Source organism: Symphodus melops, assembly GCF_947650265.1.
Source record: "Symphodus melops genome assembly, chromosome: 16".
NCBI classification, from domain to species: Eukaryota; Metazoa; Chordata; class Actinopteri; order Labriformes; family Labridae; genus Symphodus; species Symphodus melops.
In genome coordinates, this window is record NC_136706.1 from 12,713,392 (window position 1) to 12,730,362 (window position 16,971).

At 38.7% G+C, this 16,971-nt stretch overlaps 1 protein-coding gene across 1 annotated transcript in view; it reads left to right on the forward strand.

Annotated features, from left to right (window-relative positions):
- The window catches only part of trabd2a (TraB domain containing 2A), a 57,723-nt gene extending 51,086 nt beyond the window's left edge, over positions 1–6,637 (forward strand). The window contains exons 6-7 of the mRNA XM_079365162.1: positions 2,374–2,634; positions 6,115–6,637. Coding sequence (XP_079221288.1) covers positions 2,374–2,634; positions 6,115–6,313 — 460 coding nt within the window. The 3' untranslated portion in view covers positions 6,314–6,637. The remainder of the gene's footprint in view (positions 1–2,373; positions 2,635–6,114) is intronic.
- Positions 6,638–16,971: the final 10,334 nt, after the last annotated feature.

Sequence of the window (16,971 nt, forward strand, 5' to 3'; positions counted from 1 at the left end):
CAACCTTTTCATCGACTGGATTTGAAGTAGGAAACCATTTTCCAAGTAAGCATAACTCCATAGTCGGCCTGTGTTCGTTTACAGACCTAAAACAGATGTCGGAGTTCTGCTTGGGCCCTGAAGAGCAATGTGTCGTCTGCAAATAATCCAAACCGGACACAGAGTGACTCTCCTCAGTCCATCCAAATGTCTATAAACAGAAGTGGTAGTTTATTGGCTTTTTTATTGAAGTATGTCATGGTTTTATCTAAGAACCAGCATGATTAACTTCTTATTTGTGAACTGGCATGAGCAGTTTGCATGTAGGTCTCCATTCAGTGTTTAAGTTGGTGATTTAAATGAAATTAACAGAGTCAGATGACAGTGATTATTTTAGGGGACAAAGGGATCTTGGATGGCTTTAAACGTTCACTTTTCTGAGCAGAACTATATACTTTCATAACTTACTGTGGGTTTAACTACAGATTTAAATTACTTGGGATTTTTATGAGGTCAAACTCCATTGTGTTTAGAAAACTTTATTTATCCCCAGCAGGAAAAACTCATTTGCCAGCTGATCAGTTCATACACACACCAAACAACATGAACGGTACAATTACAGCCATGACCAAAAATGTTCATTAATATGTGACTGCTTCTGCTGCTGCTGATAAAAAGGACTTTCCAAGTTGTTCAGTGGATCACAGAGGCGTCACTTGTCGCACACTGACAGAGCATTGGAGTCCTTCATAAAACACTGTTCAAATGATTCTCCTTCAGAGATCAGAACTGTTTTCTTTTCTCAAAGGGAACCTTAAGTGAGTCGAGTCTAGGTTAATGCCAATCACAGAGCCGGCCTTTTTAATCAGCTTCTTGATCCTTTTTGTATTATTCCCGGCGTTAATTAATAATTATAGAGACATTTTATTGCATGAACCTCTATAAATTATATATGGGTCAGCAAATCGGCCATTCCAAGACTGCTTTTAAAATCCTCTATTTAGGATTTCAATGAGGATTAATACAAGTAATTCAGAATAAGTTTTTAATCTAAATGATAATGTTTACTGTGACTTCTTATAAAGACTTAAGCCGTTCTGAATCAAATCAAAGCCTTCTACTTATCTCGATATTTGTTGACAAGCATTCCCAGAAAAACAAGAAAAGTCTAACGGATGAGCATTTATATGTGAAACTAAGCATGCAAATCAGAGAGCCGTGTGACAGAGGAAGACTGCAGGGATCTCTCATATGTGGATTTATTTTAAAGGAGAACACACAGTGATATCTCCTAAATCATTTGGGCTTTCTACAAAAAAAAAATGTTCCCTGCCGTTTCCACCTTGTAGATTGAACAGTGGATAAACCTGACAAACCCCCTCAGTGGCCACCACTGAAGTGATATTGAAAAGGCCAAGTCAAGCAGAGCTTATACCTCCTGCTGTGAAGCATGTAGTGCAGTCTACCATGGCACACTGTGCGGGTCACTATCTCACTGCAGATCTGTGTTCTTTCTGTGTGTGAGTGAATCTGCTTTCACACACACAAACTCTGTGTTTGATGCAGGATAATAAGCCTCTGATGAACCTGCATTCTAACCAAATCACATAAGAATGTTGTAAGGGATTAATTTACCATGCACACTCTCTGCCAACCTGTACGAGGATATCAGACCATGAGAGGGTCGGTCCTAAAGGGTATTATTGTGTTTTTGTCAGAATGCATGGAGATTGTAAGAGTTTTGCATTCTAACCTCATAGAAGATGGCCAGCAGCTCATCAGTGCTTTAAAAAGTGTTGGTTTTACTTGCAGACAAATCCTTCCTGTTTTCAGTGTGCTTGTCCAGAAACTCTTGGAAAGGTTCTTTGCCAGCCTTCATAGCAGCATCCTGTTCTTACATAGCAGGAATTCCTCCTCTCTTCTTACATCTTCCCCTCGCATTTCCTTTCTATTTCATTGCGTCTATACTTTCCAATTTTGGCACTTACCCCCCCCCCCCCCCTTTAAAAAAATCTGTCATTTGAATTTAAAGACTGCCAAAGAAGTCTCGTGAAACTTCATAGCTTACCCCCTAGAGAGAATCCCACTATATAAGCCTGATTCACAGAATTTCCAATAATTTTGATAATTTCAAAATAAGAGTAGCAGAAAAATGGTAAACATATGTTTAAGGATATAATGCCACATTATAAATTTCTGCACCATAAACCTTCGATTGTACAACAAACTAAAAAACTATAAATCTAAACTTTACTCGGAAATGACCAATGTTCGCTTTGAGTGATAGCTTCTTTTTCAACAAAAGGACATCAACCAAGTTTTCTTTTTGTGTTAACACATCATTCAAATACAGAAAAAAAATCATCTTTTGTTCATGTGACGTGCAACCTCCAGGCGATCACGGCCAGCAGACTCTGAAGACCACCATGCTGAGTCTCCTCTCCTCGAGCCGTTCCTCCACGAGCTCCCCCACAAAGAGGAAGATGAGGGGCGTCCCCTGGAGGACGATCTGTTACCACACATGCTCCTGCCAGCTGACAGCCTGGAGCTGCTGGAGAAAGCGGAGAGGAAGATGCTGAAGAAAAAGAGGAGGAACAAGCAGAAGAAGCAGCGGCACCGGCATTTTAACGACCTCTGGGTTCGAATAGAAGAGAGGTAAGAAAAACAGGGATGGGGGGGGGGGGGGGGGGGGGGACATGGCAGTCGGGTTTTGTTTCATCTGTCATGACTTGTCTGTGGGAACAAAGATGGGGGGAAATGTAGAAAAGGTGAGACAAAAAGGTCTAAGACAAGAACAAAAGGAAATCTCCTCATGGTTTGAGCTCAGAGCAGAAAGACGGAGAGGATGTGAGGGGGGAATCAGAAAATGTGTAATGCAGCCTATCCACTTGTCTATAGAATAAAACTGACACTTCCTGCTGTGGTGCCGCAGGCTTAAACAACTAATGTTTCAAATCGCCTCACTTTTCGTGCAGTCTGCAGAAACTTTTATGCGCATGAAGCGTATACACACACACACACACTGACTGTATGAGTCCAGACTAGTTTCTAACTGGTATGAGTATCTTGGATGTGCGGAAAGCAGCCTGGGAGTTTCTACTAAGTATCCGGTTTTGGTCTCACAGTAGCTCCAGGCAGGGACTAACCAGACAACAAAACAAGCTCAACTTTCAGACTAAAACGAGACCCCAGCACAAGGTGTGGTCTGGTGAAGCTTCTCTTCGATTGTTATCAAGAGAAAAAGTTTTAATGGGTATTATTGTGCATATGTGCGGACAAGAAAAATTTTCATTTGGCTCCTCCATCCATCAGTTTTCTACGACTTCCGATCCTGTTAAGACCATCTCAGCTAATACTGACAGTTCACCTGACTTATACGTCTTTGGACTGTAGGAAAGACAAAGACACAGTCACAAGGAGAACGTGCAACTACTGGAGAACAAACGAGGAAGTCAGCATGCCAAATCCTGACTGATTCTATGACTTTCAACTCTATCTGACGCAAAATGCACTTTTCGTAAACTCAAAAGTTCGGCAGATTTTCTCAGATTGCAGTCTTATAGAAATGTACACATTTCAGCTGCATATTTCATGATTGGTAGTGCAGGCAACAAAGTATCCCTATGATCATTAAATGAGGATAATGGAATGCATGCCATCAGAAAAAATGTGAAACAAACACATCCAGTCTTTTTTTTTGTGGTCTTACAACACACAGAGAAACACTGATGAGATTATTTGTATGCATGACAATGCTATGTGTAGTTTTACACAAACAAGATATCAACAAAAGATTAGAAGGTATCTAAATGACGAACAGAAAACTTAACGCTGCATTGCATTGAGATTGTAGCAGCTGCACACAGTCTGTATGGTTGTTCACCAGTTGCAGGTAATGAACATCACCACCTTCTCCCACTCGCACGAGTGAAATTCTCCTGATTAGATCGTGCTGCGTTCTCTCATAAACTCAATCTGACTGGAAGGAGGAAAACTCCGAACAAAGTTTTTAGAAAGGCCCACTGCATTTACTATATTTGAAAGCAAGGGTTGTAGTTAAATGATGGGTAATGGTTTTTAATTGGGACGATAATCTTTATATATCTGACGATTTCATCTGATTTAGATTCTCGGGATCACGATTCAGAATCTATGTCTGATTAAAAACGAGTCTGCATTCATCTATTCAGTCTATTTTTGAGCATACTTCAGGATCTACTCCGGTCATCTGTGAGACAGGAAGAATTTCTTGTTGTTCCATTTGGCAAATTACTGAGTTAAAGAGCTAGCTTTAGCACTTAGCAGGTAGTGACTGATCAATTAAAAAAAATGAATCTATTCTCAATCCCAGAAGGTAAGATTCAGGATTTTTATTAAAATTGTTTGCTGCATTGCAGGACTCTGCTCTAAAGCATGTGGAGATTTTTTCTCATGTGAACAAGTTTTTTTTGGTTAATGTACAGTATGTTGGTTCAAATTAATGACGGAAACAAAAATTCCTACCATGTATCGTCTGTTCTTCACATGAACAGAGGTCGTTTGTGAACATTTGTGTACATTATGTCTGCAGACATGTTTTCTTTCTTCCTGAGAGACTCTGTCTTTGAATGGAAAGGAAGCTGAGTGTTTGTGTGCACATGTTACAAAGTGTGCGCCGTGCACGCCTTTGTATATTTTAACTTCTGTAAAGGTGGCCGAGTGGGGAAGGCAGACTGCAGCACCACAGTTCTCTGTTGTGTACGAAGGATGACCGCAGAGCAACATGTCACACATAATATCATCACGCCTCTCCTGCCCCACAAAACATAAACAAACAAGTATCATACATTCATAGAAACATTTCTTCAGACATCCAAAACTCTACTTCAACAAGCAGTATACTTTGAGACAGAATCGATCCCTTACAGCATCGAAAAGATGATGTTTTTTTTGCCATCTTATTTGGACTGGAAGTTAAAAAAAAAAAGTAGTTCCATTTTCACTTAAGCTCATTTATTAACGACTGAACAGGTTGGCATGTTTGGTGTTCTTTAGACCGATGTAGAACTTAAAAAGGAGTGTGGCTTGTTGCAGTGTTTTAAAAGTAAGCCGCCCTAAAATCAGTAGTACGGATTCTGACTTCACAAACAAGTCGGTGTATTTGTTTAGCCTGGTCCTCGCCCGATGGCCTGAATTCCACAAGCACTAAAGGCCCAGCATCAAACAGGAGAGCAGAAGTGATTTAATTGCCAGACTTGTTTAAAGATTGGACTGATAAGGAGAGAAGTAATGCAGGCTGAATTCATAGCATTTATAAAACGAAGGAAAAGAAAGTTTGAAGTTCTGCTGATGAATCAGTGCTGCAGCAGAGGATGTGACTCTCTTGAAGTTTTCCCATCTGTATTTTACACCCTTAATATTTCCTCTGTGTCCTTTGTGCACCCTGCTGGAAAACAAAGTGTCTGATATGGGGCTCTGAACGAGTGTTCATGTTCTTGTGACGACACCAAAGTTTTCCTTTCACACCCAAAGATCAGCACAGAAACTTTCAGTAGATGTGCAAAGACAAATCAGAAGCCTGATTGTAAGAAATAAAAACAAATACATGGAACGTTATAAGGAAATAATAAAGTCTTCTCTGGATGGCAGTACCTCAGGTTTTCAAGAAAATGTTTTAGTTAAGCTTATCAAAGCATTACGCACAGCTTGCATTGACCTGTCTTGACTCTTTCCAAGTTTACAAAATAAAAGTTCTGCAAAAAAAAAAAAGTTTACAACCAATATTTGCAATTCGTACAATGTGTGAGAAACATTTGGTTCTCATAGACTTTCTTATCCCCTGTGGACAACGCTTTATCTTTCATCTCGTTTTTGATCTTATCCTTTACATATTCCACTTAAGCAGGATCTCCTCTCACACATAACCTGCAGCCGCTTGCAAAGGCATGACAAATACCTACAAGAAAAAATGTCAATCATGCTGCTGATGCTCTTGTCTACTTTTTTTTTCAAGGTCATAAAGAGACATCGTTATCAATTAGCTGAATCCAAAACTAAATCTCTCTTGTGAAATAACAAATATTGTTCATTCTTTGAGGTAACATTGAGTCTTTTGGGGCCCTCATTCTTCTTCTCCTCTCTCTTCTTTCTGCGCAGCACATTGGTCCAGTCCCCACCTCCTCCGCTGGTCCGCATCATCAACGGCTACATCACAGTGCGACCTCCTGACAGAGTCCAAAACCACCACAACCACCATCACGCTTCTTCAGCATCCACCACCTCTTCACCCTCAGCAACACTCGCCTTTCTCGCCACTGTGTTCATAATGCAGACGTGGACTGTTTTCCTCGAGTAGAGCGTGTGACGGGACACTTTTGTGTATGAACTGTCGTGTACGGTGGCTTCAGCTCATGTTCTTTGAGTTCTGATCCTGCAATCGTCAATACCTAAAAGAGGCCTCAAATAATGGTCCCTCTCAAGGCATGGAGAAAAGGCTGTGAAATCAACTCAAGCTGTAGCGTAACGGTCCACTCGGTGGATGTTAGGTTATTATGAAGATTGTGTTGCTGAAACGGAATGGAAAATCATGTCAATAGAGCACATCTTTTAAGAATGGAGGACTTGATGATGAAAGCCCTCATGGTTTCAGGGTTTTTTTGCGCTAAAAAAAACAAACAAACTGCAGGCGAGCATGCACAGATAGCAGGCAGGAAAAGTGACGGCTCACAAACGGAAGTATTAAGAGACATCTCACTTGCATTACTCAACCTGACAGTTCCCTAATGGACTCAAGTATTACAATAGACTCTCATCGTTCAACAGGAGGTAACCCTGACATTTAAAGAACTCACTGAAGTGAATTTCTCTTCAAGCATCAGGGGTACATTGTGAAAGTTATTGCTTAATATCAAATACCTTCAATAAGTACAGCTGGAACCATTTGTCTTTTATACGTGTGTGTAGGTGTGTTTGTGTGTGTGTGCGTGTGTGTGTGTTGGTGTGTGAGAAGGAGAGAAACAAATTCTATCAGCTCTTAAACCCCCCGGGGCTTTGCAAACAGAGGATTTAGTATTGCATAAAGACCTACAGTGGGGTAAATTGTACATAATGTTTCTAAATATTATAGATGTATTTTAGAATTATAAAAAAAAAAAGGAAATTATCACAAGTGTTGTTGTTGTTTATATAAATATATAAATAGATATGCAGTATATTTTTAAAAAAAATCAGGAACTAACCACCATAGCTCACGTGTCATGTCTCTCACTGAAATGAAAGGGACATGCTGATGTATTGATCTTCATGTATCAGTGTTATCACTCTGCTTTGCTGTATGCCATGTGAGAACTTGTGTAGTGTTATTATTTTTTTTTCCCCCACCTAGACATTTTTCTTTTGTTTAATTTATTAAACTACAATAGTTTGTGCTGTAGGCCATATCAAACATTCCCCATGTTCTTGTTATATTTCCTTTCAGTTCACATTATGACGTCCAAATGTGTTTTTGTCAAATGTTTTCAAGTTTGATTTCCGAGCATATAATTGTTAAAATAATAATAAAAGTAATAATAATACATTAAGTTCAAGAGGCTGTCTCTACAGATAGACAACATACAGCATAGGGCGTTAGGTCTTTTACATTTCACTTATGGTATACAATGACTGTTATAGTATTACAAAGAAACAATAAAATATTTATCTAGATATAAATCTGATTGTAATGAGCTTGTTTGGCTGTAAAGTAAATCTTTTGTACCTTCTCTTCATTCTTAATTCGTGTTTGATAAATGTCCATTGGTATCTGTTGCTGTTCACTCAAGCTCAATGTTTTGAGCTACCTTAAGAATAAAAAATGCAATGAGGGTTGCCAATGTAACTTTGCTAAATATTGCTTAGTGTTCATGATGGGTTATTGCTGGTGCTTTGCAGATAACAATGAGCAAGGTCTTTTACCTGCTCTTCTGTAATACGGGGGTGGCTGTGGATCAGTGGTATTGCTCGTCGTCTCTCAACCTGAAGGTGTGGGAGGTTCAATCCCCAGCTCCTGGAGCGACACGTCCCATGTGTCCTTAGGCCCGAAATATGCTCAACGTTAGTACCAAACGGACACGTACGCGTTCTGATTGTCACTCGCGTTGTCTTTGCTTATACTCGCAAAGTCCTAACGTAACATACGTTTCTTACCGGAGGCCTCCTGTAGGGGGCAGGCAGCCAAATAGAGCTCGGTTTGTCTACCGTTTGTGTGGTCCGGAAACGGATATTATAAAGATGGTTATAATCACGAACCATATCCATCAAACACTCCTCAAACATAGTGTCCTGTCAACCGCCAAACGTCCGGGGAAACCATAGAAACCAGCGACTGTATATATTAAGCCCACGAGCGCCTCTAGCGGGACTGACGATACTGCAACTTGCGGATGTGTAGTTGTACCTCGCGCATTTTGGTGCGACCACCATCGCCAGGTACGCAAGTGCGTATTCTGCGTTGTCGGCTGCGTATCTAACGTTGAGCATATTTCGCGCCTTAGGCAGGCCACTTAACCCCAACTTGCTTCCCCTGCTTCATCAACATAATATGAACAAGTATAAATGGGATAAGTTACTTCTGATGGATGGATATGTTAGTTTTGAGTTGTGAGAAGACGAGAAAAGCTGCTAAATATAATAAAGCATTTAAATGCTGGAGGCGATCGTTTTTTTTTAGGGGTGGTTGGAAAGAAACAGAGCTTATAAGGAGAGTTAATGTGTTTCATTCAGTAATCAGGTGAATATAAAACTTCTACATGTTTGTGTTGCCAATTGTGGGATGTGTGCAAAAATAAGCCACTACAGGCCGGTTCAACATCTAAACCTTTGTTTGTTAAAAACGAGGGGAGCACATTGCTTGATGGCATGGGTGGATCCAGGGCCTGTCATGGCTCCCTTCTGATTGCTGCTCATTCCATCCACCTGCTCAGACCTGCACACCTACTCTCCATCAGCTCATCAACTCAGCAGTATATAAACCTCCATCCATCTCCATCCACTCATCGCCAGATTGTTGTTTCAGCTACGATGGTAGACGACGTCTCATCTTACTTTTTGAGTAAATTATGAAGAGTTTCTTTTTTTTTATTTGCTTCGGGATCATGACTCCCCCACCTTCCTTCCTGCTCACACATCTACCTCAACCTGCTCTCCGGATTTCCAGCCACTCATCAGCAACACTCACACCCCTCCTCTGCTCTGGTCAGCCATCTTCCCCTTCACTCAATAAACGTCAATACCAACCAAACCCTCTGTTTTAGTGTTTTGCATCTAAGTTCAAAATGCACTGGTCATAACATGGCCATGGTCTCCCCTAAAATCTGATTAGCCACTCCAAAATTCTTAACCCTAATTGGCTGTTGGCCTGGCTAGGGGCAGGTCATATGTGTAAAGATTCACTGTTTCTCTGGGGCTGCTTGTTGTTTTCCTTGCATGAATTGAACACATTTAAATTCCTTTTTAAAGTCTATGATTTTTTTTCATTCATGATTGTAACACATTTAAGATACTTCAGTGTAATTAGTTAGCATAGTTATTACTAGTGTGGATAGTCAGGGTAAATAGTGCTTAACCCTGTTGAAGTCAGTGCCCCAGTTTGGTCACCTGTGTTAAGAAAGTTGTGCTTGATGGGAACCAGAAACACAAGCATATTTAAGTTATATCAATGTTTATCAGAATGAAAATGTCTTTGGTTTTCATTTCAGTATAGAAATATCCAAGATATACCGGATGCAAAACTGAGCCATCTCATAATGTATGCAGCAGAGCAAGCTCTTACTTTTATGTAAATACTATGACCATATTGTCCCTTGTGTGGACTTGTGACATTGGTATTATTTTTTGTTGTATGAGCCATGACAAGCAGGTACTTATTGGTTATCCTGAAGCTGAAACGTTTTTTATCTTTATGAAACTTGCATCATTGGTGGGATACTGTTGGAAACAAGACGGCACGGGTTATAAACACTGATATAAGCAGTATCCATCGACGAGCAGGATTTGGAAGTGTTTGGAACTTTAAAGTTGAGACCTCATACATCAGGTGTATCTCTTCATCCTACATGTTTATATCAAAGCAGGCTAAATGTATGTAGGCCATCACCAAAATATGTTCGCGGGCACTTTGAGATCTATAACTATTTGTAAATACATGTCAGTATTCTGCTCGACAAAAGTATTAAACTGTTCGGGATGCCCTGATTGCACACACACACACACACAAACACACACACATTCTACCCTCCTGTCCTGACCCTGGGTTCATAACATGTTTATGTTGGGCTAATGTGCTGTGATAAGAATGCTATTAGAAGCTGTTTGATGTGTGCATGTGGTCGGCCACAGACCAAGTCTGCTGTGCTGCTCTATGTCGACCTGCAGGAAACAAACAGGAAACCAGAACTAACGGACTCTTTAGATGTCCAGGAAATGAGAGTTAATTGATTTGTTTTATCAACAGGAAAAGAAAGCTAATAGACTTTATGGTTTGGACTTTGATTAAGGAGTTCTAGAAGATATTTGGTAGGTCTTAGGACAGCTGATACACACGAGCAGAGCTGAGACAGGAAACCCATGATTAAGTGGTTTAAATGAGGTGTGAAGTACGAGGTATGAGTCGAGATGTGAGTCACTATTCTCCGTCTGTTTTAGTCGGTTTTCTGTAAAATTCACCCTGCCGAACAACACTGTTGATAAACTGTAGAGGTCAGTAGTTGCTAAATCAACAGCTGAGCTTCACAGAAGATTTTGACCCAACAGAAACATACACATCAACATATTTATCAATCAATCAACCAACCAATCAATGTGCATTAACTTCAAACAAAAAAAAGATCTAAATTGCACTCTGTGTAACTATGTTAGTCAGTTGCAGTCATTCCATAAAAAAAACAAAAAAAACTGCAGGTCATTGGTCCTCTGATTGCCTAACATTGAGTGTTTTTTATCTGACTGATGATACAGCATGTTTATTATCACAGGAACTGAATAAAGAATGGCATATATTTACTTAACTCTGTTCAAAAACGACTGACAAGACAAAATAGTTGATAAGCATGAAATCCAGATCAGGAGCTGGAATGAAGAAGCTTTGATTTACTCAGGTCAGTAAATTATTACTTTGAATACAAAAGTCTTGTGGATGTCTTTTTACCTTGTGGTATGCAGTATATTGCAGTACATTACAGAAAACAATTGCAATAAATGATTCACCACAATAACAGGATAATCTTTTGTTTTTAGAGGTTTAAATCACAAGTTTAAATCATGTCTGCTCCATTACACAACGTGGAACTACTCTTACGATCTTACGATTTTAACTTATTGTATCTTTTATTCACATCAGACACTCACATATGAAATTATCATGCTCCTGACAGACCACTACCTCGTAAAACACAATCAAACAGGAAAATAGGTCTTATAAAAACACACCACACAGGGCTGGAGGTTGGGTTGCCAGATCGAGCAAAGTAAACCTTTAGGAATTGAAAGCAGATGTCCATGCAGACGTCTGTTTCCTGTCGAGCACAAAACTTGTGAAAAATAAAGACACAACATTGAAAATATGAAGTAGTTTTGCTTTTAATAACTCTGGAAAAAATTGAGTTGGTGCCTGAGGAGAGAGCTAAAGTCGTCATTAAATATGTCAGCCTACTTGGAGATAAAATGGGAAAATCCCACCTTATAATTCTTAACTGAGTTAAATAAATGACATAAGAGGAGGATTTTTAGAATGACTGATTTAGTTTTCCTGCGTTTCCACTCAAAAAAAGAGAAGCCACAGTGAATACATTTTCCCATTCAAAGCACAAAAGCATTTCTATAAAAGATTTTTTTTTTTTTTACTTGTTCCTGACTTTGACTTCTCTTATTGAAAGCACATTCTTTTTACTTTTTTAAAATTTCTCCAATTTCAACCAAATCAATTGAATCTTCCCACCAGCTCAGTGCTCTTATATATGCAGCCAGTTCCACTTTAAGACACAAGGTCAAATCATTTCCCCATTGTTCATAAAAGCTCATCATCTGTTTGTTTATCTGACATTGTACTGACCAATCTTTCACAGTCTTGGAAAAATAAGCTCATGTGTGCAGAGTAAGTCTCACTAAGGCTGTTATTACTACATGAGTCTAATCATCAGGGCAGTATGTTAAGATGCATGGTATTAAGTGCTGTGATGACGGACTCCTCTGTGTATTTATCTAGTAAATCTCTATGGTATTATGTGGTGGGTTATCAGCTAGAGCTGGGGTTACGAATAATATGGTGTCAGTGCACGACGGATGTTTTACTAATGAGAACTCAAAGAATAAACAACAGGACTTGTCTGTGATTAAACGAAAAAATATAAAAAAAAATAAAAAACACTCTTTTCCGAGATTGTGCAGCATTTCAACACAAAATCATCACAAGCATATTTCTCCTTCAATTAAATGTTGGTTTTGATTTAAGAATGGAAATGTAGCCCTAAAACAAAAACAACAAAATTACTCAGACTCATCCCTTCTCAGTTGACGTTGAATACTGGAACTGACAAAAAGATATCATGGTATGATAGACACATACGAAATAGATTACAATCAGATATTAAAATTGAAATTAAAAATAAAGTATATGTAGAGTGATAAAATACCTTACCAAAAACATTAAGGGTCAAGTCATTTATAAATCATCATTATTGTGATATATATATATATATATATATATATATATATATATATAGAGAGAGAGAGAGAGAGAGAGAGAGAGAGAGAGAGAGAGATGTTTGTTGGCTTGGTTAGTGGTCCTCTCAGTGTCCACCCCAAGTACCGAGTTACGGCCCACACATTGGGGACGCACTGTTCTAGAAATATGTTTCATTGTCTATGTACATTATGTGTTTGTTTTAAAGGTACATTATGGAAGTAAGTAAAACCTTTTTTTTTTTAATTCTTGTAAAACAACAACAAAAGATGATGTCTAGGCTCGCAGGTTACCATGGCAGCCGCCTACAAGATTATGGATTCTCTGGCTCTGATAACTTTTGGATATATTTGTCAAAACAACCAATCAGCATTGGTTTTGTACGTAACTTGTCAACCCGGCTGCATTCCATCTGAATATTCATGTTACATACGACCACTTTAAGTTTTAGCGTCTTATTGTGCATGTTGGCTTGTCACACTGTCGGGGCTTATTGGGACACTTGAATGGAACCCAAAACCCCTTTTCTCATTCAAAACGTTTGCTAGTAAAGGATTTAGTGGAAATGTTTGATTCAATACCAACAGTTGCAACACTTATTCAGCTTTCTAAGACACAATTTTGATTGTCAGTATAAACTCAAATGTACTTTTTCCTTCAGCAAAGTCAAAGAGTAACATGTCTTTCCCCTACGCTCACAGAAATAAAGAAAACAGTTGTGTAATCCTTGTACCCGTCAAATTTTCATCTCAGTAGAATTTCAAGAGCCAAACATTGTTCATGTCTCCCCAAACCTCCCACGGTTGATCTGCCTGTGATTGTCAGCTTATAAACAAATGAAACCATTTCAGTGTTGGCACTACACCACAGGGTGTCACTCAGTCACAGCCTAGTTCAATGCATCCCATTCACAGAGAGGACTTTTTTTGGGGGGTGTGTTATTGATAGAAGGAAGCCCACACTGGGAGCTAGAACCCTGGAGTCATAACACACACACACACACACACACACACACACACACACACCTACACACACACACACACACACACACACACACACACACACGCACACTACACGTTAATTCATGAGACACAAGCCCTCACAATCATGTCATTCCACTAATGCACACATGTAACAGGATAACACTTACACATAAAACAAAAACACAGCGGACATGTTAATGCAATCCCACTGGACATATGGAAGTTCTAAGTGGATTCTGTTGATATCAATTTTCACCCTCAATATGCTCTCCAACTTAAAGATCCCCCCCTTAGCAGATCTCAGATTTATACTCAGGAATGGGTGCTCAGGTTCAACAATGTCACTGGGAGGGAGACAGCTACAGCTTAAAGGTCAGGATGTCTAAGGGAAATTAAGTTAGCTACTTTCCTCTCACCACATACCTGTACTTACCACTCCCTCCACTTACGCGCATATGATGAGTGCACCTCATTGACTGAACACTTGGACATAAAGCAGTATGATTAGAACTAACTATGACGACAAAACCATGTTTAAGAAACACTTGTATCGGCTGTGAGATTCATTTTATGTTTTGACCCCGTCTGTTAACATGGGGGAGGCGCCCCGCCTTTATGACCTAAAACGTGGTGAGCAATGGAAGCTCTTAATATTTTGGCTGCACTTTCCAGGAGCGGTTGTAGCGTCCATCTTTTTTATACATTTAATGATCATCACACATAAATGGGTGAAAATTAAAAACATCTTGATTCCAAACTAACTCCATAAAAACAGCAAGGTAAGAAATTGTATTTATATTAGATTATCTTAATCTATTTTATAAACCATTTTCCAAACATTGAGGTGGGACAAATGCTCATATATGTATACTGTATATGTGATTAGAAGGGACTTTCCAGAATAAGCATATCAGACATTTCCTGTAAAGAGAGAAATGCCCAAAGACTTACTAAGGGCTCAATCACACAACTGTGTGTGTGTGCTCAGTCGGTGGATGTGTGTAGATAATCTGCTATGTTTGTTAGAGACATATTTTACATTTTGTATTACTATGTGATATGTTTAATTGTAACCGAGGGACTGCAGATGTAAACCCGCTCTGAGCTCACTCTGGTGCAATACGACAAATGGCAACATTCATGTTTAATATTGTACATGGTCCCTTAACAAATAAAGTTAAAGTTAAAAAATATGGGAGGTGATAAGCAGACATTAATTTATTGTATTGTATATATATATATATATATATATATATATATATATATATATATATATATATATATATATATATATATATATATATATATATATATATATATATGTACAAACACAAATGCCTTCCTTCTGGGCTGAGTGAAAAGGTTCTAGAATTTATAAAGCCTCAGTGCTGGTGGGAAAGAAAAAAAAAGAAAAAGTTCCTTTTTTTTCATATCAACCATAGATATTATTACAAAATCTGCAAGGTCAAAGCAAACCTTAAAATCCTCTAGATAAAATCATGTGTCATACAAGAAAAGGACTGTTTTTCATCTCTACTGAAGGTCGTACTATGCATTGAAGTGAAACCACTCTGCACTAAAATGTGTGCAATGCTGCCCTCTGCCTGTCAGTAAAAGTGCTGCAATTGAAGGACTGCGGTCACTTCACCCTACATGTTGGGTGGCGTATGTTAAGTGGAGTAATTACCTCTTTATTCATCAGATTTTATAATTTCTGCACCACAGCTAGAGTTCATACAGATTAAATTATAACAAGTGGTTTTGATTTGATTTTAAATACTTTTTTAATCCCTGAGGGAAATTCTGGTTTACAATATATTATTGAGAGACATGCTTTCCTAACTCATAGGAATCACACACGTGCACAAACAGGACCTGTGTATTGTACATGTATTAGTGGAGAGAGTGCCAAAGTGTGCCTCAGCAGTGCTCTGGAGGTGTACTGGCTCTTCTCCACCTACCAGAAGAACTCCCACATTTTGATTTTAAAAGATGGTATTCAATGAAATGCTATATTATCAGATAAGTATAGTTGTGCAGTACAGAATCAGCCACTTTTCTTCCTTCCTATATTACAGTAATATTATATAAGGGCAATTACAACCATGTTATTTATTAAAAGTTATAACAATAAAGTCCAACAAAACTATGATTGAGCTGAAGCAGTAACACGATAAAAATTCATTCGCTCACTTCGGAAAAATGCAGTTCAGAACTCTAGGGATTGTGTTTTTTTTCGTATTTTGGAAAAACAACCAGAGGGTAAGTCTAAAAAGTGGTGTTGAGAAAAAGAACAGAAAGAGCCAGCAGACTGTGCTGCTGATCTCTGCTTCAATCTTAATTTGTTTGGAGTTGAAAGTCAGTTGGAAGCACCAGCTAAACAACGTCTTACAAAGAGATCTGAGTCTCCTGTCAGCAAATTATTTAAATGTTGTTTTAATACGGCAGAGGCGGCTTTACCCTAATTTTCCACTCTATGGAAAACTGCTACAAATAAACCATGCTTATGTACACATACATATTTATGAATACCTAGTCTCTCACTACATGATCAGTGTTTGAGCCCCATAGTTTATTATAAACACAGAAAAACCCAACATATAGCTTGCATTATTCATTTTGTTATGCATAATTCTTTATGGCCAAACACTGCAGTTACAATTGACCGTTATATACTTATTATATATTATTCCTCTCATTTCTTCCTAAAACCCTGAAAGCCACTGAGGGAGTAGACCAGCTCTCATGTTGAACATTTTCCTCAAAATTCTCTGCAGTCAATAAAACTAACACTGCAGAGTTACTTCTTCCCAAGTACAATTCAATTATGGTTTAAAAGGTTTTGTACATGTTTTTCAAATGTCATCATGTCCAATACCAGGGCCCTGAAACCAGAGCTCCTGAGTAGAGTCGAGCTATATGATCTATGATTTTTCTAACATTTGTGCTTTTCATGCTGGGAAAAGTCTTAAATCTGTGGGGAGAAAGGTCACACATGCTTTCAACATACCGACTAAATCATAATGGAGATCATTTGGAAAGCATTACTGGTTTCCCTTGGGTCTATCCAAATTCGTAAAAAGGTTATAAAAGCTGAATCGACTTTCTATTGAGGCTGTCGCCCCGAGGATCCCAGAGACATTAAATGCTAATTAAGATGTATAGTATGACCTTAGAGGGATGCACCTGAGACACAAAGGTTTGAAGATACATGTTAGACACAATTCTGTACATGATCCAGAATCGCAAACGCATATTGATCCTTAGCTCTACAGCACTAAAAACATTTTGGATGATATCCACATGTATTGACCA